This window comes from Erithacus rubecula (assembly GCF_903797595.1).
Source record: "Erithacus rubecula genome assembly, chromosome: 11".
In the NCBI taxonomy this organism is placed as follows: Eukaryota; Metazoa; Chordata; class Aves; order Passeriformes; family Muscicapidae; genus Erithacus; species Erithacus rubecula.
This window is the reverse complement of record NC_136663.1, coordinates 9,183,033-9,209,808: the sequence shown is the minus strand read 5'-3', so window position 1 is coordinate 9,209,808 and position 26,776 is coordinate 9,183,033. Positions and strand designations below refer to the sequence as shown.

The 26,776-nt window shown below is 45.2% G+C and overlaps 2 protein-coding genes across 7 annotated transcripts in view; one reads left to right on the top strand and one right to left on the bottom strand.

Annotated features, from left to right (window-relative positions):
• The window catches only part of RUBCN (rubicon autophagy regulator), a 29,033-nt gene extending 16,329 nt beyond the window's left edge, over nt 1-12,704 (bottom strand). For 3 of the 6 annotated variants that reach the window (XM_079315167.1, XM_079315168.1, XM_079315169.1), the window contains exons 1-4: nt 12,656-12,704; nt 3,044-3,197; nt 1,183-1,266; nt 73-232 (exon numbers count right to left, since the gene is read on the bottom strand). In XM_079315167.1, coding sequence (XP_079171293.1) covers nt 73-232; nt 1,183-1,266; nt 3,044-3,082 — 283 coding nt within the window. In that variant the 5' untranslated portion in view covers nt 3,083-3,197; nt 12,656-12,704. Of the gene's footprint in view, nt 1-72; nt 233-1,182; nt 1,267-3,043; nt 3,198-6,429; nt 6,559-9,180; nt 9,291-12,655 lie in introns of those variants that run through there. The other 3 variants (XM_079315170.1, XM_079315172.1, XM_079315171.1) reach the window with 2 other exon arrangements.
• A 36-nt stretch (nt 12,705-12,740) lies between these two features.
• FYTTD1 (forty-two-three domain containing 1) lies at nt 12,741-26,763 on the top strand. Its single transcript, XM_079315203.1, has 9 exons — nt 12,741-12,899; nt 15,826-15,957; nt 18,907-19,052; nt 19,803-19,915; nt 20,835-20,931; nt 21,810-21,871; nt 22,715-22,789; nt 23,603-23,729; nt 24,806-26,763. The coding sequence occupies exons 1-9, from the start codon at nt 12,752-12,754 to the stop codon at nt 24,899-24,901; spliced, it is 996 nt and encodes a 331-aa protein (XP_079171329.1). The 5' UTR covers nt 12,741-12,751; the 3' UTR covers nt 24,902-26,763.
• Nucleotides 26,764-26,776: the final 13 nt, after the last annotated feature.

Below are 26,776 nucleotides of genomic sequence, written 5' to 3'. Positions count from 1 at the left end.
CTCCCACACAGCTTGGAAATGCCACCAGCTAGATATTTTCCTAGTAAGAAGGAAAGGCCTGTTGCTCTTTACCTGCGTAGAACCTCCTGATGTACTGGCGGTTCCCCAGGAGCGGCCGCAGCTGAGCTGACAGGCAGTGGCACTGCAGGCTGTGCTGCAGCCACAGCTCTGCAAGGGCCTGGTCCCCTGGGCCCTCGGGGTCACGCTGGCTGCTCTCCTGCAGGCTGATGAACTGGAAAGGGATATCAGGCACAGGTTAAGGCAGGCAGAGGGAAGAAGGGGAGCAGGGCTTGTTCCACCGCATGGCTTTGGTCCCCTTGATAACAGCAGCTTTGCCATGACAGTCACCCTCAGCAGGAAAGAGGGCATGTCCCAGCAGCTCCCCAGCCACCAGGGAAGCAAAAACACCAGGCAGGAACAATGCTTCAAAGGTCAGCCAGTGAGCAAAGTCCTCTGGCAGCTAGCAGCATAATGAACTTATCTTGTACTCTCTCCCACCCATGAGCCTTGCCCCTAACCTGGAGCGACCCCACACTCCCAAATCCAATCTGACCCTGGTAGTGACAATTGTTTTCTTGCTGACACATTAACTGGGAAAGGGTATGGCAATGCCTGAGCTGCTGCAGCTTGCAGAGCTGGACTGGAGTCACACCCCACTCCCCCAGCAGCATGCTGGACAAAGGGACCACCAGTGGCCAGCCCTTTGTGCCCATCCACGGCAGGAACCCTGCATGTCAGCTCAGGACAGCCAAGAAACAGGAGTATCCCCATATGCCAGTAGCTGGCACAAGTCAGGAATGGGAAAATAAATGCATGGTGAAGTCACAACCCAGAAATAGGACAGCCCAGACCCTTAGAGATCTGCACAGACACATGAATCACCCCTGCGAGCATACTAGCTCTGCTTGTGCCAGTTCCCTTGGTGATGCCTGCTGCACCCAGCCCAACAGAACTGGAGACTGGCCTGGGAGAAATAAGCAGCCAATTGTCTCAGCCCAAGCCACACTGAGTTCCCAGGACACAGCTTGTACCCAAAAACATGGCTGTGTCAGCCTCCACAAACCATGGAGCCACTTTTCTCACAAAAGTCCAGGCACCACTGTCCCACGGGTGAGGCTCCAGCCCAGCTGCCCTCCTCTCCCCCTCCCACTGGGCCCTCCAGGCCACTCCCCCAGAACTCACCTTCTCCAGGTGATGAGCAGAGCCTGGACTCAGCCAGCGAATGTCCTTCACAAACTGCCAGTAATCCTTCTGTCTGCAGCACACCTGCCCAGGACAGGCACAGTCAGGTACCACCTCCCACGTGCCTGCTAAATGAGCACACCCCCTTAGCCCCTTGCTGCCATGAGAAGCCTCATGCTGTTTGCCTCAGCTTTATTCAGACAATAAGGGGTTTTCTTAGTTATTCTTCCCCTTAGAGAGGAACTGCAACAGAGTTTCTGTTTTCCTCTCCACCCTATTGGTTGTAAACACAGACCCAAAAAGTCTCTCTTCACCAAAAAGCTCATTATTTTTACTTCCATCCCCATTTCCTCTTTCACAAGCGACAAATGGCTTCTGTTTTGGTGGTTTATTTGGTTTGGCAGGGGAGTAACTTCTTTTATAAGACTAGAAAACTAACATGGCAATTTCACTTTTTTAGAATGAATTCGGTTTTCTGGACAAACAAATAAAATTAATTTAAAAGTTTAAAAATCTCTTACCCTAGTTTTCTTAATGTGTACATATGGATTTTTTTCACTTTTTTTTTTTTTTTTTTTTTATTCCAAAGAATAGGCAAAGAATAGGCAAAGAAGTTCCAAGAAAATAAAAAGTAAATGGAAATGTTTTGCTGGAGCAACTATGAGCCAACTGCTGTTAGGAAGCTGTATTTTTATTGCCTCCTTTTGCAACTCCTATAGCCTGATTGGTGTCACCCATGCCTGATCAGATGAGACATTCCTGAGTGGAAGAGCTGTCTCTGCCTACAGTAAAAGCACTGAGGAAGGTAACACACCATCCTGCTTTGCAGGTCTGGCATGAGCTGTTACCAACAGACAGACAAGTATAAATCATTTAAACCTCATTTCCTGGAGCCTGTGAATAGCAGGTCTGTCAGAAGGGAGCACTGCACTCCTCACATGGAAAAGGTCTCTTCCCAGAGAAGGTCCCTGGTTCATGCAGCTGGGGACTAACAGGAACAGAGCAGCACCTCAACTAATGCTGTCTGCAAACCCAATAAATCCAGGGAGCAAAGCTCCCTGCTCAGACAACCTGCCAGTCTGGCTCTTCCTGGAGGTTTATCAGCTTGGGTGCAGCACTGCATAGGTGCAGTTTTCCTGATATGGACCCAGCTGGCCCGTGCAAGCTGCCTGGGGCTCCTCTGTGCCACTCTCTCCTCTCTGGGTGGCAGAGCCACTGATAGAAGCCTGTCCTCAGGCAAGCCCTGCAGCCTTGCTTCAGCTTTCCACTGTAAATTAATTGTGCTGAAGGGGAGATCTTCAAGACTCTGCACACAAGTGAGAAAGAGAAATTCTTCCAGGCAGCCATGGAAGAGGAGAAGGCTGGGTGAGCAACTGCAGGCACAACAAGAGCCTGGAAAGAGTGATCCCATTCACACAGAGCACGGCTTGGCTGCCAGCTCTTGTTACTAACACAGCTAACCAGAAACAGTAAAGATGCAAGGTTTCCCTTGCCAGGCCTCGCTGGGGACTTGTCCAAGTGCAGATGATACGGGGCTGACTCACTGCAAATGCAATTTAATCGCTTGGCTGCAGCAGAAAGGAAGGAGAAAGGGGCTGGCCTCAGCACAGGGGGCACAAGTACTTAGGGAAACCATATTGAAAGTAGATGAGATAGAAAGAATGTGCACCCAGGTCCCTCTGATAGCCACAGCATTTACCAGGCAAGCTCAGTCCCTGCTTGGATCACTTCCCACCCTGTTACAAGCACTGTGCCCACACTGCTATGAGCACAGAAGTGAGATGCAGCACCTGCTTGTGACAGGCACTGAGGCTGTGACAGACAGACAGACAGACAGTTGTGCTGGCAGGAAGAGCCATACCTTGTCGTGGATGAGCCCATGGTACAGGATGCTGTGCATGTCTCTGCAGAGCCGTTCCAAGCCACCATACTTGGACCAGACATTTGGGTTGCTTATTGACACCAAACCTTCCACTGTGGTCTTCAGGTTGCCAAGGAGCTTCCAGTGCTCCTTTCTGCAGAGGAACACAGCAAGATATATCAGAGATACAGCAAGGGGAGCTTCACAACAAGAACATGGTACTGCACTCTCTTGAAGAAACTCTGTTCAGGCTGAAACCTCTCGTGGTCCAGAAGCCAGCAGAGGTGAGCTGAAGCACTTTGCACATCCCTGTGGCCCCCCCACACATGGTTTGTGGACAACAGGCCTTATTGTAATGATTCTTCTGATGAGTGGTAGCCACCTGCAATGTACCACATGCCCAGTCTGGGCCAAAAAACTGGAGATTAACTTTCTAGCAGGCTCTTGCTTCACTGGCATGTTCTCTCTAAGAGAGCAGCAGCCCCTCAGGAGCACAGCAGCTGAATGGAAGAGTCATCACATTGAGCAGACCCTGTGCCTACAGAGCAGCACTCCCTGAGCAATGCACATCACATCAAGAGCTCCAGCCCTGTCAGGATGCAGAGGTGCTCCTCTCCCAGGGAGGTGACACTCCATCTGCATTTCCAGCTGTACAGCCACTCTCTGGGCCCTGCCCTGCAGCAGGCACAACTTGCACAAACATTATGATGTTATGGACAGTGATTAACAAACTGCTGGTGAACTCAAGAATGTGCACAACAGTTCATCAGTACCATCCTCCCTGGCTGCCCTGCATACAGCAAGAAATCATCATTATCTACCACAAAGCAGGAGCAATGGTGCAGAGAGGTAACATCATTTGACTATGCAAAAGCAGCTTTGGGGAAGGAAGCTTTGTGTGACTGAGGTTCCCACTCAAGCTGCTTCACAATGTTGCCAGATGAACAGCAGTTGTCAAAAACACATATTCAAATAGGAGCCACTCTCTGAGAAGAGGAATGTTGCAAGGTACAGTTAGGAGAGTAAATAACAAAAAACAAAACAAAAATAAACAAACAAACAAACAAAAGTGTCTGCAGGGTTTTTAACAAAAGCACCCTAATTGACACCTTAGCATGAAAGTTCAGGTTTTCAACTGGCAAGAAATAAGATGGTGTTTCAGCAGTTAGTCCCTCCCACAGCCAAAACCAAACCAGATTTTCAAAACACAAGGGGAAAAAGAAGGAAAAAGCTTAACATAAATAACATTATTTTAAACTGTTCTCATTTTCATTCCTTGGGGAAAAGTGTGGGCTGCATACTTCTGGTAATTAAAACAAAGCTTTTCTCACCAATATTCTCATTTTGAGATTTATTCACTGCTGCCAAACTGATTAGTTGAACAAGCAGATCATTAATTACTGACTCTAGGAAAAGCTCCCCATTCACTTTTCTTCCTCATGAGGGAAACATCACCACTGTCAGTGCCCACCTAAACCACACAGAAGCCAACCCATTCCACCAGCAAAGCCTGTCACCCTGACAGCTCCAGAGCTCTAAACCAGACCTGCAGTGCATGTGGCAGCATGTGTATGTTTATGTTGTGCTTAGACTAATAGGGACAGGGCTTTATCCCAGAAGAGACTGAAGAACAATGCAGAGATATAAATCAAAGGCAGCTTCCTGAAGGAGATGCAGCTTGGGGAAACACAAAAAAAAAATGATCCAGTTCTGCTGAATTTATGAGTTTTTCCCGTCCCTGCCCTGAGCGATGCAGATGTTCTTTTGTCTGTGGATGCTCAGAAAGGAATTGGCAGTTCCTGGTCAAAGAGCATCTGCAGCCACTGAGCTCAAAGCATCAGCAACTCCTCCCTAAAATATCTCTAACACTCAGAGTTAGGAAATGCAAGTGAAAGCTCAGCCACACCACTGATATTCCAAATCAGTGAGTCAGGGGAACTCCCTCCCATGTTATTTCATGCTATAAAAAGGAGGTGATGCAGACAAGGATGTGAGGCTAGCACACACAGTGATGTGCCTTTCCAAATGAATGGTCTCATTAAAGGACTTGTGCATCTCAAGGATCCATGGCTCTTTCCTAGCACAGGGAAACTAAGGGTAAACAACAAAATAATCCCAAAATATTAAAACATTGTACACAGAAGCACATAGAAAATAAGCCACATAATTAAAGCACCTTTGCAGAGGTGATCATGAGCTCACCAAAAGTGAATTAAATCCTGGTAGGACAGTAAGTATCCTATGGGACTTGTTGGCTGGACACACAAGGCCTTTCTGATACCCAAACCCCAGATGTTTCTGGGCTGGAACATGCTGAAGAGTACACAGTGGCACAAGGCTGAAGAAATGGCAATCCATATAGCTGGCTGCAGGTGGCAGGGCAATTGAGAGAGCACAAGTAACCACATTTCAGCTTTGACAGGACTCTGGGGCAACCCTGAATTAGCAGCTGGGTTTGCTCCCTTCCCACTAACACAGCCTGTTTTTTAGGTGCCAAGGGGGATGGAGAAAGCCCAATTTCCTTTTTCTGCTGATGTTCAGAGCGTTACTAAGAAATCTGCTTTTTTTTCCTGAATAAGGAGAATTCTCCTTTGCTAGTGCTGTAGAAAGCCAGGCATGGGGCAAGGCAAATTCATATTACAACATGAAAACACCCAATTTACAATAAGGGCAAAGTGAGTAATATCCAAGAGGGTGACAGAACAAGACCAGAGCTTCCCCTGCAAGAGCCACACATGCTTCTGGCTCTTCTGATCTAGCAGAGCTTGGTTCCAGAAGGGCCAAGGGTGCTTGCAGGGGCCGTGGAGCAGCAGTGAGATCTCAGCTGTATCCCTCTCTTCCCTTAAAGACAACCTCTGATCCAGCCTCCAATTTCAACCATTAGCCCCACAAACTTGGCACTGGGTCTCCTTTCTTTACCACAACAAACTCCATCTTCAAGTACATCAACATCAACCTGCCATCGGGAACTGTCCCAAACACAACTGAACCTTTTACACTGGAGTGATAAAAGACAGGATCCAGCCTTGGAGCAAAAAATGGCTTAATGCTGCTACTGCTGACAACAGGGAATGCTGCTTGCTCTTCCAAGGCTTTCTCAGCCCCTCTAGGCCAGCAAGGGTAGGAACTTCTCTTGGTCCGAGTCAGCAAAAGTGACTCACAGCAGAGGCAGGGAGTCATGCTGCTGACTTCTCTGTATAAAATAAAACCAAACCCTGATTGGTTTTGGATTTCCTGGATTGGACTCTCTGAAACAGAATCACACAGGTAGCCAGTGTCCAAAAATGAAAAACAAAAATGAAGCTCATCTTTCTTGCAAATGTCATCTGCTGTGTATCTCCTGTGCTCTGCAGGAGGCACCCAGCAATGGCTGCTCGAATCCTCACCTCCACTTGGAAGACTCTCTTGATCCTTCTTAGCACACTAAAGAGGTTGGGCTAAGGATGCTGAGGTTATGGAGGGACTTCTGACAAATCTCCAAGGGCCCTCATTCCTGTGCTGGCTGACAGTTCCTCCTGCAGAAACCGAAGATGCCACGTAACCTGCAGAGGCTGCTCCCGCCTCGCTGTCCCCACATCTCCCAGACAGCCAGCCCCTGCCCTGGACTCCCCCGCCTGCTCCTCCACAGCTCAGCACTGCTGGGAAAAGGGATTAAAGCAAGCCAGGCTTCGTGCAATTCATCTGCAGTCGAGGGGAGTGGCTGACAGGCAGAGGAAGCCAGAAGAGCTCTGCCAGCCCAGCAGGGATGGGCAGGAATAGCTGAGCAGGCTGGCTGGAAAAGGGACATGCAGGGTAACTTGTATTCATGCAAAGCTGGCACTGATATGAAATGGGGGCACGACTACAAGAGGTGCCCTCAGCAAACACAGCCCAGAGATGCTGCTTGCTGATGCATTCTTGCTCTGCAGTGGCAAAGGATGAGGGAAGAAAACAGGGATTAAAGGTATTTTTTAACCTTCCACGGCAGATAGCTTTACCTGCTCATCTGGCTAAGTCTCTCACAAGCAGATGACCACAACTGTGGACCCAGGGTACTGTCCATTGGGCTTCAATCTGCACAGGACCTGCCTGTGACAAGCATGCAGGCAGCCAGAGGCAGTGACAGGCACAGCAGATCCCCACAGCACCCTGTCTCCTGGAGAACAGCTGCTCAGATCCCTCCATTGCTCACAGCACAGGTTCCCTTTAGGAATCCTTTCCTCTGGCCCTGTTGTCCCTTGTTGGTGCCAGAGACAAAGATGGCAGCTCTTTGCTAACCTACCCAGCTGACCACTGGCCCACCTCTGCTCCCCCTAGGACTGCTATGTCCTCTGAACCACCCCAAGAGCCCTGCTCTCTGCCCAGCAGGACAGCACTAACCCTCCTGCCTCCAAGGACAATATCCTCCTTGGACATTGGCATTACAGCCCTGCCACTCAATGCATTTCACACCTGCTGCTAGGAGGAAAAATCCAGCACAAGATCCTCATTCTCCTCTCCTGTGCTGGCAGAAGGATGGACTTCAGCACAATAACTTTTGCTTGTGCATTTCCTGTAATCCACAGCAAGACAGATCCAGTGATCTCTATCTTATCACTATGAGTAATTGCTACAATCCAGTGTGAAATGGCACCTCACTGGGAGTAAAAATGCTAACCACATCACAGAAAGGACAAGGCAGTGTAAAGCCCATGCAGGATCCTCCCCAAGGCATCAGTGCCAGCCAAGAGAACAAGCAGGCTCCTGCATGTGGCACCACCGGGGGACGATGCCCTCCTTATCCCTGGAGGAGTGCTGGGGGTGGCACCACCCCAGCCCTATTAGTCACACGATGGCAGAGTCTGGTAGTGTGGGATTTGTGCTTGCAAAGGCAAGAAAATACACAGAGATGAGCCTGGAAAAACTGAGCAGTGAATGCAGTCAGTTCCTTTCACCTTTTGGAACCTGCTGTGTCTGAAGCATTAGTAAAGATGAGAACAGCTCAGACTGTGCAAATCAGAAGGCACCCCAAACCCATGCTATAGCTTTAAAAGCACCAGTAGCATTTTCCCAGTGATATGGCAAGCAGGAACAAAGCGACTGGCTGAGCCCCTCAGATAAGGAATGCTTCTCTCCCATATCACGTTTCAGCTGCTTCTTCCTCCCCAGCCAACACTTCCAATTTCCATCCAACATTCACCCTCTGCTTGTGAGCACCAGGGCAAAAACAATGCACCTGTAAAAACCTGAAGTAAATAGGACTTGCCACCGAAACACCTCTAGGAAACAGCCTCTGCTGCTCACAAATGCTAACAAGAAAGAAAAAAACAGGCCTGAAGCACATATGAAGACCACGCAAACCAAGGTCACCATGCTCACCACCAGCCATGTGCAAGGGCCTTCAGGAATAAGGAGATAAATAAAGAAATTTCTGTTCAGTACCGAGAAGAGGGGATGCCAGGAGAGGCAGGAAAGGCAGGAGACAGGGCGCCAGAGCAGCAAGCTGCAGGGCCACCCGAACGCCGGCAGCGTGGCGATAGGGCGGGGTGGTTTCACCCTTGAGCTCAAGGCGTGTGAGGCAGAGGCCTGGCAGCTGCTGTGTTGGTCACGGCTGATGGGGACAGAGCGGGGACAGAGCGGGGACAGAGCATCAGGTACTGAGGGCACGCATCCATAGCTGTCACTGCCCCTCCAGGGGCCAGGACTCCTTCCCAGGGCATGGAGCAGAGCGATGCGCTGGCCTCGGGTGGGCGATGGTTCTGACAGCCCGGCCCACTGCGCGCTTCCTCCCACGAGGGACCGTGTCACGCTCCGCAAGCAGCGATCCCACTCCCGAGGGGTTTGTCCATTCCCTGCCAGCCCCCAGGTACCCCCACACCTGCGCCCTGGCGCCGGCTGTGCACACACTCCCACCCACCGACCCCGGCAGGACGCGCGCTCTGCAGGAGCATCCCCTGCGCATCCCTGCTGCTGCCCGGGCACCCCGCGCCTGCCGCCGCTGCTGCCACCCGCACATCCCACACACACTGACACACGCACACGCAGCACCCCGCCGCGCCGGGCGCGCACACGCCGCCCCACACGCCGGCACGGCCGCTGCGCGCCACGCCCGCGCCGCGCGCCCCCGCGGACACGCGCGCCCGCGCCTCCCGCGCGTGTCCCGCCGCGCGCGGCCCCACCTGCTCTCCGCGTGCCCCGCGTGGGGCCCGATCTCCATCCCGGGCGCGCGCGGCCCCGCCGCGGCCACCGCGACACCGTCGCGCGGGAGGGGCGAGCGCGCGCCCCGCCCAGCCCCGCCGCACCCACGGACTACAGCTCCCGGCGTGCACCGCGCACCCCGGCGCACCCAGTGCCGCGGCGGACTACAGCTCCCAGCGTGCACCGCGGCGTTCGGGCGCCACAACGGGCGGTCCGCTGCAGGCCCCCCTACCCCGGAGCTTTCAGTGTCACCGACCTCAAAGTGCTCGGAAGAACCACAATGATTGCTGACATAACCCTCACCAAATCCTGCCTCGGACGTGATGAGGAAAATGCGATGGGAAAAAAACCAACCAAAACCGTGTTCCTGAGGGGCAGCTCATGCACTGATCACAGCTGCAGAAACGGAAAGAGGGATCCGTTCTAACGCCCACTGTGAGGAGGATATGAAAAATACAGCAGAATAACATGTGCCTTCCACCGAAACGCAGTGAAATGAAACTTCACAAAGGAAAGGGTGATGCTGCTGTCTTTCCACTGAGAATAGTCAACGACAAATTATTATCGGAGATAAAACCCAGATACATCTGTGACGTGGTCTGGTGCCTCGGAAACTAAAGCCAGGCATTTGTACAATGGAAATTCCCTATAACTGTTACTTGAAATCATAACTATATGCTGCATAAATGAAAAAAAAAAAAAAGCTTGTGGTCACACACAGACGTGAGCTTTTGGGTCTGCACTGAGGTTAAACTGGACATTAATCCTCCAGTGTAAAATTTAAGGAGTGCCAATAGAGGTCAACAGTTGTAAAGGTATGTTATATTTAGCTATAAATATGGGATAAAAGCAGGTGTGATATTCCACAGCTCACAAGATTCAGCTTGGACAGACCCCTCCGGCTTTAAATCTTTGAGTACACTTAGCATTTGATCCTTTGGATGTTGTTTCTACTTGGTAGTTTTAACAGTTCATTCCAGGACTTCTGCATGTTCAGCAGGTGAAATCTACTCTGCAATTCCTCCACAATTCCTCTGCAACTCCTTCTAATGAAACAGCAGGGGTTATTGGGCAGACAAACCAAAAGGTCTCTTTTTTTGTGAGAAAACTGGTGCTTGGGAAAGGTGTGGGAAAAGCCCAGGAAAGAACCAATCCCAAAATTCACTAGAGCCTGCAGGTGCTTTAGACACAGTGTTACACACTCAGCACAGCTGTGTCATACTGGAATTTATACAATTAATCTTTGTAGCTCTCAGTGCCACATGGAAGCTTTGTCACTTGTCTGGATGCCGACACACTCCTGAGAGCCACACAGCAAGCCAAGAGTGATGTTTGCATAGTTACCTTCGTGATCCCAAACCATTTTGAAGACATAAAGAAAATACTCTTCAGGATCACCACTTGTGCCTGGTTTTCTGTAGTGCTGAGCAGCAGACAGCTGGCATCCTGTTTGTATAATAAACACAACTCATGGATGTGGTAAAATCTGGATTTTGTCTGATTTCCACTTGTCACGAGGACAGGTAGCATCTGCCACCTTTGCAGTTCAAGTGTTTGTTTGGGGTAAACAGAGCACTTGTTTATTGGTGTGACACAGTCCCCAGATGGAGCTGGACCCTACAGCCTCATGGGAATTTAAAGCTTTTTTAAAAAATACATTTTTTGGCACCTCTATTTTTAGTACTTCTGGGTAATCTTGCAATAGCATATTTGCTTTAGAAATGTAGCCTGATTATAAGAACGTCCTACTTGTCATCAACCATTTGTCATCCAATCTCACCTGGCAGAAAATATTACCAAAAAATTTTCAAACCTGTGGGTCCAAAACTCCATGTCTGGACTTCTGCTGCCCACGGAGAATACAGAAAAGAAAACAGGGTGGAACTGTCAGCCTCCAGCACTGTGGTCACGAGTTTCTCCTGCCTGAAGGGAAAATCTCTCCCTAGCTGGAGGTGTCCTGTGACAGTAACTGAGCCATTCTTTTCTAGACAGTAGGAAGCAATGAGAGGAACATCCAGAAACACATTTTTGGCCTAATTTAAAAAGAGATGGACAAAGAATGCAAATGGAGAGAGCAGGGCCTTGTCAACAGTCTGTAGCAGAGGACACAGCTGAGGACAGCCTCAACTCACTCCTCTTATTGCTTTTCACAGTAACACTCCCACTCTTAAGACCTGCACAGTATTTCAGTGCAGGTAGCTCCCAGCACAGCAGGACAGAACTGTGACAGATTTCACACACCAGAGCTCATCGTGTGTCAGGTACTCAGGATATTGCACTTGCCACAGAGTGCTGATTTTAGCAAATGTGCATATGGAATATGTGGGCAACTAAAGAAATGTGGGAATGTTCCTGCTGGAAGGAGGTGTGTGCAAGGTCATGTATGGAAATAATTATCTCTGCCCAAGGGCATTTGCAATACAGTCCCTGCAGTCTCAGTATGGAGCTCCCTCTCTGGAGGCAAGCAGGCAAAAAAATTCTCTTCTGAATTTCTCAATCACATGATTCTGACCAAAAACTGGTGAAGATAACAACTCTGAAAAGAACCCAAAGAGAACAAATTATGGACACACTGTTCTGGGTTTAAGTAGTAATTTTAAGCTTTACATGGTATTTTGAACCTAGTTTGAACCTTGCTGTTTGATGTTTGAAAACATAATTCTGCTCAGAAGCACCCTGCATTGGTTTTGTTGTCCACAGAAGAGATTATTTCTCTCAATTGCAGGGGGGGTCACAGGTAAAGGCATCTCATAGTCAGATTCTCAGCTGAATACCCTTCCCCACCCTGCAACGCAGAATGGCTGGATTGGAGGGGACATTCAGAGGGCATGTGTGTGACCTTTCTGCCATGAGCAGGGACAGGATCAGGCTGCTCAGAGCCCCATCGAACCTGACCTTGAGTGTTTCCAGGGACAGGGCATCCACCACCTCTCTGGCCAATCTGTGCCAGTGTTATACCACTCTCATTGTAAAAAAGTTCTTCCTTATATCCAGTCTAAATCGACTCTCTTCAGGTTTAAAGCCATTATCGCTTGTTCTATTGCAACAAACCCTGCTGCAAAAATCTGTCCCCATCTTTCCTAGAGGCCCCTCCAATAACTGGAAGCCTGTAATGAGATCTCCCGGAGCCTTCTCTTCTCCAGGCTGAAAACCCCCAAATCTCTCAGCCTGTCTTACAGCAGAGGTGCTCCATGCTTCCGGTCACCTCCGTGACCGCTCTCAGCACCCATCAGCTCCGCAGCCAGTCCAGGATTCGTGTCCTACGGCACAAGTGCCCTGTCCCCTGCCCGCAGCTCTGCTTCCCAGCGCCCCCCCGCCTCCTCCCGGGCCCAGGCCGACGTACCCCTCACTGCTCCCGAGGACACTGTCCCTGCAGGGACCGTTTCTAGAAGTGACCGACCGCCGCCGCCGCCGCCCCCCGCCGCCCCCCGCCGCCGCCGCCCCCCGCCCGTGTACCTGCTCCTCCCGGCCGCCAGGAGGCGCGGTGCCAGGTGCGCTGCGCCGCTCGCCGGCGCGCCCGTCCGTGTCCCGGGCTGGGCGGAGCTGCTGCGCATGCGCGGGCCGGGCTGGGGGCGGTGCGGTCTGAGGGAGGCGGCCATGAACGCGTTCGGGGCTGCGGCACCGCTCCCGGGCTCCTCGGCCGCGGCAGGGGCCCGGCACGGCGGCGGCGAGAGCCTGGAGAAGATCGACATGTCCCTGGGTGAGGAGCGGGGCTGGGGCGGCCGCTGTGCGCGACAGGGCGGGGGGCTCGGGATCAACCAAGCGCCGGGGACGGAGAGGGGCGGAACGAACCAACGGGGCTGTGCCGGGCAGCGGCGCGAGCGGAACCAAGGAGGGCTGGGAGGTGGGGACGGGAAAGGACCGGACCCTCCCACAGCCAGAGCGCAGGAGGGGCGAGGGTGGCGCCGGGGCCGGGCACGGGGGCGAGTCCTGGGCCTGTCACACCGCGTTCCGGGTCGCGATCCTTGGCGGGGAAGAGCCGTGGCCCTTTTGTGTCGCTTGGTGGTCTGAGCAGGCCGCAGACCGGGGCACTGCCTGCCTGCGGCCCAGCGAGACCCTCGGCACTCGGGCCTTAGGCTGGGTGGCCCTCGGAGAGCGTGCCAGGGCCTCGCCTGGCGCTCGTAACTACAGGGATGGGTGAGGTTTGATGGTCTCTCAGCTGGCCTGGCCTTTTTATTCTTCTCAGGTTTGGAAGTCGGCAGTGACAAGTCTCCGTCTAACCTCTTTGCAGTAAAAGACCAGTCACACCAAGCATGACGTCGCCTGTACCACGTAGTTTCCTGTGACAATCTACCCCGTTGTCCTCTGCCCTCCTATTGCGGGGTGTGCGTGTTAGGAAGTTGCACAGACTCATTACAGATCTGCAGAGCTCTGTTTCCCCAGCATGTCCGAGAAACTGACATCCACACTGTAGATACTTCAGTGAGGTATCTCAGAGAAGTTCTGTTCTAGTGCTGTGTACTGAGTCCCCGTAACAGTCAGGGATAATTTGGTGTGTTTGTGGACTGCATCTTCCAGTTTAGTTTTATTAGGAAAAAAATATTTAGTTGGTTTTGTATGCTTTAAGTCTGCTCTGTGGTACTACCAGAGCATGATAGGTTGGTATCAGAACCAGAGTGTGAACTGAAATTATTAATGGTGGACTTGGCGTCTTTGTGGGCCACCATAAAATAAGAGGATTTGTACAGTTTTTCCCTCTGTAAAGAATTCAGCAGAGTTCTTTGTTTGGGCAGCGGAGATAACTTGTAAAATAAAGTTTAGAGTTTGTCTGAATGTAGAGTAGTGCTACAGCATTCGTAGAAAACTAAAGCTGTTTTTACCTATTGCACACAATCTTTGTTTTCAGGGTTGCTGATAGAGTTATTGATCCTGGCTTGTTGCATTTTCACATATTCTAATGTTTCCTGGATGAGTTAACATTTTAGTCAGTCAAGCTGTGAAGTGGGTGTGTCCCTCAGCTTCTTTGGGTGTATGAGAATGTTGTCACCCCAGCTGCTGTCCCCAGGTGAAAGCTCTGTGTTGGGTATAACCAAAGAGAAGATGCAGTCCCACCTCTACTGTAATAGCAAAGAAAGTGACATGACCTTACTGTAGGAAATCTTAAGATCGAGATCATGACATTGAGTAAATTCTTACATAGTAATAAAGGTTAAACATGCTTTGGTTGTGTCATGTGCAGCTGAGCTTCCAGTTTGATACTCTTCCCAGATAATTCTGCTGTTCTAGCTGTAATTGTCTCTCTGATCTCACAGAAAAAAGGAATCTGCTTCAGTGTGACTGTTCTAACAAGTGCATGAAGTCCTAAATGCCCTTCATTTGCCCAGATAAGATAATGACTGAAACTTAAGTCCTTTTATTTAAAATGTTATAACCTTGTGTGCAGCAACTTGCAAAAATGTGGTTAAAGATGAAGCAGATTAACTGTGAAGCATGAATCTGTGTTTGAAGTGGCTTTGGTTTCCTTTGTGTATAAAAGGATAGTTTGGAATCCTTGTTCCAGGGACAACTCCTTTGGTAAAGAAGATTGTGTAGATATCAAACCCTGAGCGACCTGTATCAGTATTATTGTCCTAGTAGATTTTTGCAGCAAAATTAATTAATTTTCTCTTAGCTCTCATTTGACAGCCACCAAACCATTGGATAACAGTGTTGTGATTTTTGTTGTTCATGTTTTTTATGCTGTTTTCTCTGTTCTACCCCTTATGAGTCCATTTAAACTCATCCACAAGCATAGTAACCCCATTTCTATATTTCTTGATTGAAAAAAGACTGTCCACATATTTGGGGAGGCTCCCTATTGAAACATTATATTTTTTATGAGGTGTGCTCTCATGATTAAGATGCACTAAATACAGTTTGACAGTTCCCTTTAGGGTGTTCTTGTAAACAAGCTGACAGTCAGATAAAAGCTACCACACCTCTTGCTTTACTCTTCTCTCCTGAGCTGGCTACCAGGTCAGTGAAGGAAATCAAACTGGTGTAGCATAATTTGCACTGGACAGACCTGCTGTTCACTTTTCATCAGCTTGTTTCTTAGACATATTTTTGAACTGATGAATACTTGTCTGAGATTGTTTCCCTGGACAATAGATAAGGTGATTGCTTTGGATTGTAGCTTCCTGGGGAGAGATGTCTAGCTTGCTTTATTCCCCATCATTTCAGCCTTGGTGAACACTTGAAGATAACTGATGGCCTGAGTTGTCTCTTTTGATCTTTTTTAAGTAGATCAGGATGAAATAACTAAAGCTGAAATTGGCATTTTATCTGGACTCTGCAGAGTCTGGGCATGAGATTGGATTTACATTTTGTTTAACAGTGTACAAAAAAACTAAAGGAGTCCCTCAAATTAAAATTTAATGCTGGGCTGAATTCCATGACCTTACATGTGTCTTGCATTTTCTGGATGTATGCAACTGCTTCCCTTTGGCTGGGGCACTGTATTATAAAGTAAGTTCTATGAGATGTAACAGGGACTGGATGTTTATAGTGCTAATGTTTCTTAACCTTAACTTGTATGTGCTGCCTTTGCAGGATTGACTGGTCTGTCTCCTGTGACTCCAGGCTGTTTGGGGTTTTTAGTATGTAATTTTATACAGTATGTCAATTTTTTTTTTTTCTTCTTGTAGATGATATAATCAAGTTGAACAAGAAAGAAGAGAGAAAGCAATATTCTCCCAAAATAAAGAGAGGGCTTCAGCAGAATCGAGCTCAGCAGTTCAGTTCACAAGGCTCCAAGTGGGGAATCCAACAGCAGAAAGGTGTGTGTGCCAAACATAACACAGATTCCACATTATCTTTTTTGAGCTGAAAGGTAGCAAAATGAAATGTATGGATTGACGTGGTCACTTCACATGTCTTTCAAATAGTGTCTTTTGATTATAATTCAGGGGTGTTTTTAATCTATTTATACTTGGTTTTGTTTCTGATTCAGTCTGAGAAAGTAATTGATGTGTTTGGCCACCAGGGAGCTTAGATGTTTGAGGGACTATCCTTGACTCAAGGAAGAATTGGCTTGCTTTCTGATTCTTCAAATTAATTTTAAGTATAGAAATTTTTGTGATGATGCCTTGACCCTTCTCAGAGATGAACAGAACAAGTGCTTATGCCTGTGTAATGGGAGATGTGGAGGCCTTGCCAGAGCTCAGAGCTTTGTACAAAAGAAAAGCATATTTGTGTTTGCTGGGTAGAATTCTTTTTATAGGCCTCCCAAAGTATCTGTTACTGCAGACTGTGATCCTGGCTCAGGAATATTTAAATGGATAGTGTAGAGTGTGAGTTGGTAAGAGCTTGAAATGCAAAAGAAGTAGTGTGTCAGCCCTCTTAAGCCAGTGTTTTTACAATGAAATACAAAAAGGGGAGAAGTCATATAGGCAAGGAGTGAGGAGAAAGTGCACAGTAACAGCTTTGCTCTAAGTTCCCCTGAGTAACAGCTTTTTGAGAAACAGGAGATGTTTGAAAATGATTCCCAGGCTTTAGTTCAGTACATGGATAGCTCCTGTTTGAAGTGCAGACTGGATTTGTTTGCAATTAGTTTTGAAAAGTATCTAGTACAGGATGATGAAAATATGGAAGAATAGTGTGTGGTAAGAAAGCTTCCCACCTCAGTATGTGCTAGGTTGGTGTTTAGGTTAATATATGCAATTTCTTGTTTAGTAGGATTCCTTTAAAACAAAGACACATCTGTCTGGTGTACTCACAGTGATCCCTGTGTTATCTTTGTCTTGCTTAGTGTTTGTTGTAGCAGCAGCTCCTCCTTTGTGTCTTAGACACAAATATCTTTAGGGATCAGTGGAATGTTGTGTTACTCATGGCTCTGAGGAGTTTTGGTTTCTATGCAGGCCCACACAATTCTGTTACTTGTATATTTCTAATAAATTGGTGACAGGCCTGAAAAAAAATTTACATCTCTTAGCCCAAGTGTGAGGATATTTGTGTGGGTGAAGAGTAAGTGAATTTAAGTTGCAGATAATCAAACATGTAGGCTCTGTTTATAACTGCAGTTGTCAAGTACAGTTTTTTATTATCAAAAAAGCACAAAAGAAACAAGTATTAGGATTTAGAATGTTAAGAGAAACTTGATCTGTAAACATGGAACTCTAAATACTACTGTCTTGAGCACTTACTTTTCTCCACTGAAACCTTACCAGCTTGCCTGCCTGTGTTCTAGGAAAAAGCAAGCAATTTCTTTGCAAAATTGCCAGATTCACGACATCTTGAAATGTTGTGAATAGGTTCAACTGCCCCCTCCTATACAGCTTGGCACATTTTCTCTCATTGAAAACAAGTATTTTATATTGTTTTTAAGCAGAAGGTGTCATTAAATAATTCTTGCCAGTGTTCTAGTTATTAGCACATTTATTGCTACTCTGTTGCTATTGAAGTTGCTCTGAAAAGTAGCAAATCCTCTGTGGACAACTGCAGAAACCACAAATGAATCAACAGTGTTCAGTTCCTTGTGGTTTCAGAAGCAGCTGCCAAACTTTCTGGAAAGAAGCAAGGAAATTGAGCTGGGATTCTATTCAGTTTTTGGGGGTAAAAACAGAGAGATGAGCATTGTTCATTTAAATAAAAGTTGTCCTTGGTGATACACAGAACGCAACTGCACAAAGCCCTGAGCAGCCTGAGCTAACTTGGAGGTTTTCATTTATTTGAGAGGCTTGTGAGGTCCCTTTCAGCCTAAGCAGCCCTGTTTCTCAGCTTTTCCCTTGGAAAAGAAGAGCATTTGCTAACCAGATACAAATTGTACACAGCAGTTTCCATGGCAAATTGATCTGAGCTGGGTTCTGATCAGTGGCTTACTTCATGTCATGGCTCCTGTCTCATGAGGAAGCACAGATTTATTATCAGTGCTGTTAAGTCAGATATATTAAAACTAAATGTGTCTGTTGTTGGAGAGCTGACTCCTCAGTCTTAAATTTGTTTTCCAGTCTGAGGTTCTAGACAGGAGGGTGCTTGGGGACAAAATTGAAGCATGATCTGTGACATAAAGCTAAATGACTCCAGACAGGGTTAATCAAACTCTGGTAACTGGAGATACTACAGACCTAAGACTTACAAGCCTTTTATATTCAAAAGGTGCTTTCAGTCCTCAGTTTGGCTGCACTGCCATGCAGACATCTAATTGAAAACACTTCAAATGTGATATAATTTGTATGCTGTTTAATATGCTTTTGTGGGCCAATTGCTATGTTCTTCCCTCCTAAGTCATTTAGTCAGTCACTAAATCAGTGAGAACCACTGATTTAAATAAATAATCTTCAAATCTGTTTTGTTGGCTTTTTTTCCTTTTAAATTAAACTGGTAATTTAAAGTTTCCTGAATGGGTAGGAAGCTGAGGGACTCTGGTTTGGTTTTACATTGTTCAGTACTTGATGAAGTTCCATTTCGGAGTATTTTGGTATTTTTCTGTGCTAGAAGACAATCTTAAGTTCTCCCTGCAAATGTCAAATAAGAAATTTTCAACAGAAATTAATGCAATGAACTACAACAAAACTGTGCTCTGTATGACAAGATAATAATTGCTTTGCTGGAGTTTGGGCCAGACCTGCTAAACAACCAAGTGACCAAATTGTTGTCAAGTGTAGTGGTGGCTTCAGCTCTAAGGTTTGAAGTGTGCAGCCAAATAACTTGTGCTGCCTGCAAGGCATCTTAAAGCATTAATCTTTTTCTTTCAGGAAGAATTGTTGAGCTTTCTGTGCTTGTTGCAGGTTATGGTAAGAATCGTTTGGGGCGCAGAAGGAAGATAGCAGGGAAGAAGCGTTCTTACGGAGTGATAACTGGCCTGGCAGCCAAGAAGGCTGTGGGTGCACAGAAACGAGTCAGTCCTCTGAACAGACAGCCATTGAGTGAGAAGGTAATTAATGCAACCCTGATTCGTGTCAGAACAGGTTAAAAGAAATGAAACATGAGTGCTTCAGAACAGTGCTACTGAAATATAAAAGGGAGACAAATGGTATAAGCTTTTATCAAACTGGGAATGTGTTAGCTGAGTTCTTGTTTGTTTTGAGTGGGCTGGATAATGACGAGGTGTGAAAATAGTTCCTAACATTTAAATGGGTTGCAAGTCATGAGAGTTGAAGTGCAGAAGTATATTCTGTGCAAGTATAGAGTGAGTTACTGTATTTTTATAAGGAAAATTTGTTTTCTTATGGACCAGTGATTCAGCCAACATGCTGGTGCTAAGCATGTGCTATTATAAAAATGAACATTTTCACAAAATATTAAACTCCATCAGTAGGCTTCCTTCTCTGCACTGCTCCAGTGCATTGTTGCCTGCTTCATCTCATTCAGTAGTGTAGAATGGGGATTGCCTTTGGATTTATGGAGAAGACTAATTTTAAGACATGTGGAGCATGGATTTTTGTCAGTTTAGGGAGATACGGTAATGAAAAAATAACTGCTAAGGTCTATTGCATTTTGTTTTCTCCCAAGGATGTGGAGAATATAAAATTTGTGAAATTGTGGAAGGTATTTTCAAATTACAATACGTTGTGAAAGGTAGGCAAAGCCAAGTGTATTTTAATCACAGTTTGTAAATGGGAACTGAAAGAAAAATGTTTGTGTACAGTATACATTATGCTGTATATGTTTATTGTTTTTTAAGAATGCACAGCGGAATTACCCGGTCTTGAAAAGGAAAACAAACCTGCAGAGACAATCTGAAATGCAGAGAAAACAAGCTCCTGCCCTCAGGAGGCCTACCCTGCTAAACAGGAGGTAAAATAGCAAGCCTGCTTTCTGAACACTACTTGGCAACTTTCCTTAGTGAACCTTGTTTGATGGGACTGAGTCTAAGAGAAGACAGTAGGTACTGGCAGTAGCAATATGGTCAAGACCACCTTGTGTGAGGTTCTACAAATCAGGAAGCCAAGAATGTGACAAACATGGTCTTGATACAAAGTTTGTTATGATGTAGAGCACTCAGGAAGTACCTCTAATTGTGAGCACCTGGTATTCTGCCTTCAGTTAAATCACAGGCAGCCTGTATTTGAGCAAGCTGATCTTGTGGAAGGTGTCCTTCCCATGACAGGAGGATTGCATCTAGAGGATCTTCAAGGTTCCTTCCAACCCAAACCATAAAACTGTGGTTTATGATTCTATGTGGAAATGGCCGCTGTGGATTTTGGTAGCTCAGAAGTGTTAGTAGCCATGGTCGAGTGAACTTCCTAAATGCCTTTGTGGAATCTGGTGCCATCTGCAGCTTCAGGGAAGCCATTGCATGTTTCATTTGTGCTGGAATTAACCTGTGTTATAATCGGTAAAAGGTTTCACTGTGTGACCATATTGTGGAAACTGTAAACAAACCTTCTTTATTCATATCAATTTTATTTTTTTTTTTAAATCTAATCAACAGTGTTTAAAGTGCTGGAGGATAGTGAGCAAAGTGAGAAACAGAATTAATGACCATATTGTCCTGTGATGTAGACTTCTATGTAAAACAGTGATTTCTCTGTTTATGAGTAATGTGTTTCATTGGTAGTGGATGAGGAGTTTATTCCAACTGAAGCATCTGGACTCAAAGAGGCAGCATTACAGATGTCTTTATGGATGTTTTGAGCACTTTTTTGACTTCCACAGTAGTCTAAGGTGTTCCCTGTGGAGCCTTTTGTAACTATATTTTTTAACAATATTACAGGAATAACATGTCATCCACTTTTGTCAGAATTGGAAACAAACTAAATCAGCAGAAAGATACTCGTCAAGCAACTTTCCTGTTTAGAAGGGGCCTGAAGGTAATAAAAATTTTGAAAAGAACAAGGCAGTTGGTCCAGAGGTTCTAAGCTAACTTGTAACATTGATGTTAATCAACTTCAAATAGCAGATCTGAGTAGAAACTTCAGATGCACTGGGAAATAGCCACGGGTTCTCTTTAGTTACTGTAATCCACTGAGTCTTGCTTCACATTCCAGTGTAATAGAGCTATTCTGAGGGGCATGGAACTTGTCAGTGCTTGAGGGTAGTAGCAAGGTATTAATTTTTCCTTTTAGAAGTTCAGGTTAGAAAGAACTGTCCTGCTTTCAAAAGTTGCCTTCAGGTGAATGATAGAGCAGAAACACGTTTTAGATTATGTTTTGGTTTGCTTTTTTTATTTATTTTGGGGTCATTTATTTCAGTTATTTAAGTTACTTAAGGATTTTTTAGCTATTATTAGTAGGATGGAGAGATTAGAGAGCACACAGTGAATGAAAAGTGGTAGTTCTGCTTTTTATTTGTGCCCTCATTCTACATGTGCCATCATTGTGACTGTAAGTAGCTGTTGTCCTCCAGATGGATTGCAAAATTACAGACAAGATCAGGAGCTAGGCAGACTTTTCTTGCTAGTGTAGTAACATTTTGATGTATCTTAGGCTGACATAACCCTCCCAAATGTTATCATTGCTTTGTTGGTAGTTTTGTTTAAATAATTTTGCGTCCTCAAAGTAATTTCTTTTCAATGTCTTAGGAAGGTAATAGGACTATTGTCTTTGAAGTCCCTCTGAAAGTTCAACCCTGGTTGTGCAGAGTGTACAAACAGCTTTAAACTTCTGGTTTTGAACTTTTGCATTTCAAGCTGCTACAATAGGAATTGAAACAGTATTCAAATCTGGTGTCTGTATTGATGTGTTTTCAGGTGCAGGCCCAAGTGCAGTCAACAGATGATCTTGATAATCAGCCAGTAAAGAGAACTCGACAGTAAGTATCTAATTCAGAAAACTTGAGTTTTGTAACATGTAAGATTCTCATGTTAGCTCAGGCATCCTGGCTATGATAATAGAAGGGGGATGGATTTTTTCCCCTCTAGGCACATCAACTAGAGTGACAGTGATCCTCCCCCTATTCTCAGTTATTTCCTAAATTATCTTCTAATTTAACCAGGAGGAGTTGGTTTGCATAAGACATTTGCAGGAATGAGGGGGAAGGCAGTAAGAGGATCAAACTAATCTCTAGCACTCATGAATACTGCATAGACTGGAAGAAAAATTCAAATGTCAGTGTTCTGAGCTCTTGTAATTTTCCTTTTATTTAATATGGATATAACCCTGTGAAAGCAGTTTAGAAATGAAAAAAGCAGAGCCCAATGAGGCCACTTGGCTCTTGACCCACATAATCTTCCCATATCATTCTGTGCCTGCTGGGCTCTTTGCAGGATGTTTCTTGGGAGCATAACAGGCTGAGGAAAGCAGCAGGTGCCACAGAGTGCAGTCTGTCATCTCTTCAATTTGCTGTGTAGGCCGTTTTGGCCCCATCTGTGGCAAGGAAACTGAGTATTTTAAAAAGGTGAACTCTTGGGTCAGTGCTGTAGTTCTGGTGCACCTGGACAGGGTATGATTTAGTACTCTCCTGAGCAGTTGTAGGTAATGTAAAAGGTACAAGAATCAATAGCCAAGTGTCAATAGCATGTGATCTTTGTACTGGCCAACATCACAAAAGCTTGTACATTCCCTTGCTGGCCAATATTTTGGACATACTTTTAAAGATATATTGACTGAAATCTTTGCACAATTTTTGTAAATGATTTTTGTGTTTTCAAACTAGATGGCGAACTTCTACCACAAATGGAGGGATCCTGACTGTGTCTATTGACAACCCAGGAGCAATCATAAACCCAATGTGAGTTTTCAATTAAGTTCTGATATGTTCTGAACATAAACAAAATGACTGCTTTGAACCATTTAGAATGTTCCTTGCAGGTAGTGTTTCTCAGGTGACCTCAAAGTCATAGCTTCTTGTGAAGCCTTTTAAGTCTGGCCCCTTTCAGAGTTTCTGAGCAGTGTTGGAATAATATCACTGGATCTCACACGTCATCTCCCAGTTAGGAGCTTGATGTGGTGTATAGAGTGGAAGAGTGGTGGGCTGGTGGATTTTCACCTTGTTGTCCCTTCCGAATCAGGCTATGTCACAGCTGTTTTCTGCCTCTGTCGGAGTGGAAATGAATGAGCACCTACTTGATGAGTGATGGTAACAGTTATTCCCTGATTCAAAAAATACTGCTGGACTTACACTTAAAGAGAGCATTGCTATATCTGTGTTTGGGAAGTTGATGGTACTGTTGTTTACAGGTGGTGTATTTTAAAAATGTCTCAAGTAGCATTTTCTTGGTAGCATTTTATCAGTAAGGAAGACTACCAGTTTTTATTTTTTTGTATTTATAAGATTAATTAACTGCAAATTACACATTTCTCAGTAGAATTGCGGATAAAAAAATAAGATGGTTTCCTGCTGGGACTCTTCCTTTCTGATAACAATAACAAATAGTCCCTTTTTTAGTTCTGCCTGACTTACCTTCTTGAATTTGTGCCCTCCAGCTGTTCAGTCAGCCTGTTCAAATAGTTTGATGGAAAATTCATACCTCTTATCAGCATTAAGGCTTTCTTGCATAAAACACATGTTCATCATGTCCTTTGTAATATTCTTCTTTCACAGTTCCCAGAAATTACGATTAACTCGTAGTCCTGTGCCACCATTTCTGATGAAGAGGGACCAATCTGAAGAGAAGAAGATTCCAAAAGGGGTTCCATTGCAGTTTGATATAAATAGTGTTGGAAAACAGGTAAATGCAATTTTCCTCTCATAACTGTACAAGTAGTTTCAAGACCATAAAAGGCAGTGAGGCACTTTCCTCTTAGACTCGCCAGTGACAGAAACAGAACTGATGACTATTTCTTGTTTCCACGTCCAGTCTTTCCGCTCACTCGCTGTGTAACTTCTAGCAAGTGGCTTAACTCACTGTTCCTGTTCTTCTAGTTCATGCCTTGCATGCCCACATGATTTAAATGGGATTTAAAATGTTGAATATTTCTATAAGGCTTCTGTTGTTCCTGCTGTGCTTGCATCAGCAACTGTGAATAATTCAGGGATGAGCTGCTTTCAGCTGTGTGACCTGCCTAGAACCCTGGCAGACAAATTTATAAGGCAACTTTTGCTGTCCAGCTAGGAAGGAAAAAAATTAAATGTGACCATGTAAAGGCTTGAAATTGAGCAATTTTTCATAAGTTTCATGAAGACAGGTGATTTGGTGAAGCGATCCTAATGCTGTCATTGAAGGAATTCTTACAGAGTGACAGAATTTGATGCTGTTGTTGTAAACAGCTTCTTAGTGCCAGCTGTAGAAAACTGCTTGGAGTCAAGGCATTGATCTGCATTTGTTATATCCAGGAATAAGAATACATCCAGGAATATGTCAAAAATAGTCTTCTACTGTAGTGTAAAAATAATTGAACTTCTGGATTAGATTCCAGCTTGCTGCCTTTGCTGAGTGAACTGGAAAGCAGCCTGCATTAAAATAGTGAAAATACTGCATTTGTTGAAGTTGCAGAGAATCTGTGTGGGGAAATGTGTACTGAAAGTTCTGTTTTTCAGTCTGTCTGTCCTCAATTTAACTTACAATATTTTGAGTAGGCTTTGAGTGTTGACATATACCATATGTTCTTAATGAATTCTGAAAATGCAAGCTCTTGATGTGTAGTCCAATCTGATTTTTAAATGGTGTGGTAAGTGACAAAAAAATCCAAGTGAGACAACTGAGGAGTCAAGTGATGATACAGACTGAAGGAAAATATTCTGTCTCCATTATATTGATTAAATTTACCCAGCACCTTCAAAGTTTTGGTTAAATTTCTTTTTCAGACAGGGATGACGTTGAACGAACGATTTGGGATCCTGAAGGAGCAGAGGACAGCACTGTCTCAGAACAAAGGAAGCCGTTTTGTAACAGTGGGCTAACCTGGCAGATGGACTTGGGCACTGAGCTCACCTACCTAAGACCCTGAAATAAGAGTGGGCAGAAGAATGCAGAATATGTCACTAGAAATCTCCAGATATCTTGCTAAGATGGTGGCAGAGCAATCTCTCTTTGTTACTTTTACTTGGAATGGTAAAAGACTTGATGCCCTGAGAGAGAAAAAGTGGAGAGAAACTGATCCGACATAGTGGCACCATCACCTATTTGGAAAAGATTCTATTGCCCAGCTGAGTTCTTTGACCCCTCTGTTATGGTAAAGATTGTTTAAGTGTTTAATTACAAACCCCATTTTAGGGTTTTTTAGGGACTGCCTTTGAGCTCTCTTTCAGACTCCAGTTTAGCACAGAGCCTCAGTCCGTGGATACTTTGGTAGCGATGTAGCGGCATTTTTCATGGGAGCATTGGTTCTGTACTTCTTTGTGCTTTTAAAGTTCCTTTTCTTTCTTTTCTTGAAAGCTGTTTTGCATCCTCACGTTCACAAATAAAGCTGTTAGCTGAGACCCAAAATTTGTAACTGGGATGGAGACTATTCTACTCTTATCCTTAAAAGTGGTCCAGATCATATATCATATTGGAGGAATACTGCAAAGGCAGTGTGGGAGTCCTTTATATTCCAGATAGCTCAACTTCATCATCCTGCTCTGTAAATGGAGTTTATCTATCTCCTTTCCTTCTTAAACTTTTGATTTTTATTTCCTTTTGAAAGGTTTTTCACAAACTTAATGCAATAACTTCATGTTTTTGAATAATTTGATAGGAAAAAATACAGCAGTTCACAAGGAAGTCAGCAGTATGGTAGAGTTTCTTACCCTCCCAGATACAGGATTCTCATCCTGCATAACTTGCCCCAGAGGATCTTCTCTAACTCTTAAAAATATCTGGAGGCAAGCAATCTCATGGTACTTGTTTGTTTATACCAAAGAGAGGTAAGATGTGAAGCTGATCCTAAGTGGTCAGACATCTGGAAATTGTCTGAAACTGAGGAACGTTGCTGGAGGAAAGCACTCAGTTTGCCAGCATGTGTAAGGCATTAGGCAGGAACATGTAGCCACCTGTTTTAAGCATAGCTCTGTGCATCAGAATCTACAGGACAGTAATAACTGGAGCATCCTCAATCTATTATTTATATAATCCCTAAACTGAGGCACCTCTTCAGAGTTGCTTCCAGACCAGGCACTGATGATCTTGGCACTGCTTTTTGGCGAGGTGGGTTAGGTACAGTCAGGTAGGAGAGTGCCTGGCTTGCTGCATCCAGGAATCTTTATGGTGTTTGAAGCAGGTTTAACTCCTTTTCACATTCTTGAAGAATTTACATTTGACAGTTGGTTTCCTTGCATTTTTATCTCAATTTCCCAGTTAACTAGCATATACTGGCAACTTCAACCTTGAAGAAAACTTGACAGCAGAAGGGCTTTGATTTTTTTTGTATAGTTTTGAAGTCGGAGTGCACTCTGATGATAAGTAGGACTTAAACCCTTATTTTTAATGTTGAAAAATATACCTTAGCAGAAGCAAACTAAATGTAATGGTGTTAAGGTTTCTTTCTCAATTACTAGTAGGACTTTTTTTTTTAAATAAATGTTCCACTGTTAGAATTTGAGTAGGTAAAGTGTAGTCAGTCATCCTGTTTCAATGTATGCGTTTTCCATGTGCCAGGATGCAACAAAAAAAATTCTTTTGCATCAGCCTAGATGCAAAACATTGATGCAGTGCATCAAAAGTGCTAGTTTGTATTTAATGAGATGCTTTACACTGTACCTTTTGGTATTTTTTGGAGAAGTTATTACATTTGATCTATTCTGAAGCTGTTAATTTTTTTTTAAATAAAAAGTTACAGGTTTGATATTGTCTTGTTC

What these genes read in the sequence shown, in the direction of transcription:
- FYTTD1 (XM_079315203.1), top strand. Translation starts at nt 12,752, where the DNA reads ATGCGCGGGCCGGGCTGGGGGCGGTGCGGTCTGAGGGAGGCGGCCATG. An exon ending in CCTACCCTGCTAAACAGGAG is followed by an intron (nt 19,916 to 20,834) that starts GTAAAATAGCAA and finishes ACAATATTACAG; the next exon opens with GAATAACATGTCATCCACTT. An exon ending in GGAGCAATCATAAACCCAAT is followed by an intron (nt 22,790 to 23,602) that starts GTGAGTTTTCAA and finishes CTTCTTTCACAG; the next exon opens with TTCCCAGAAATTACGATTAA.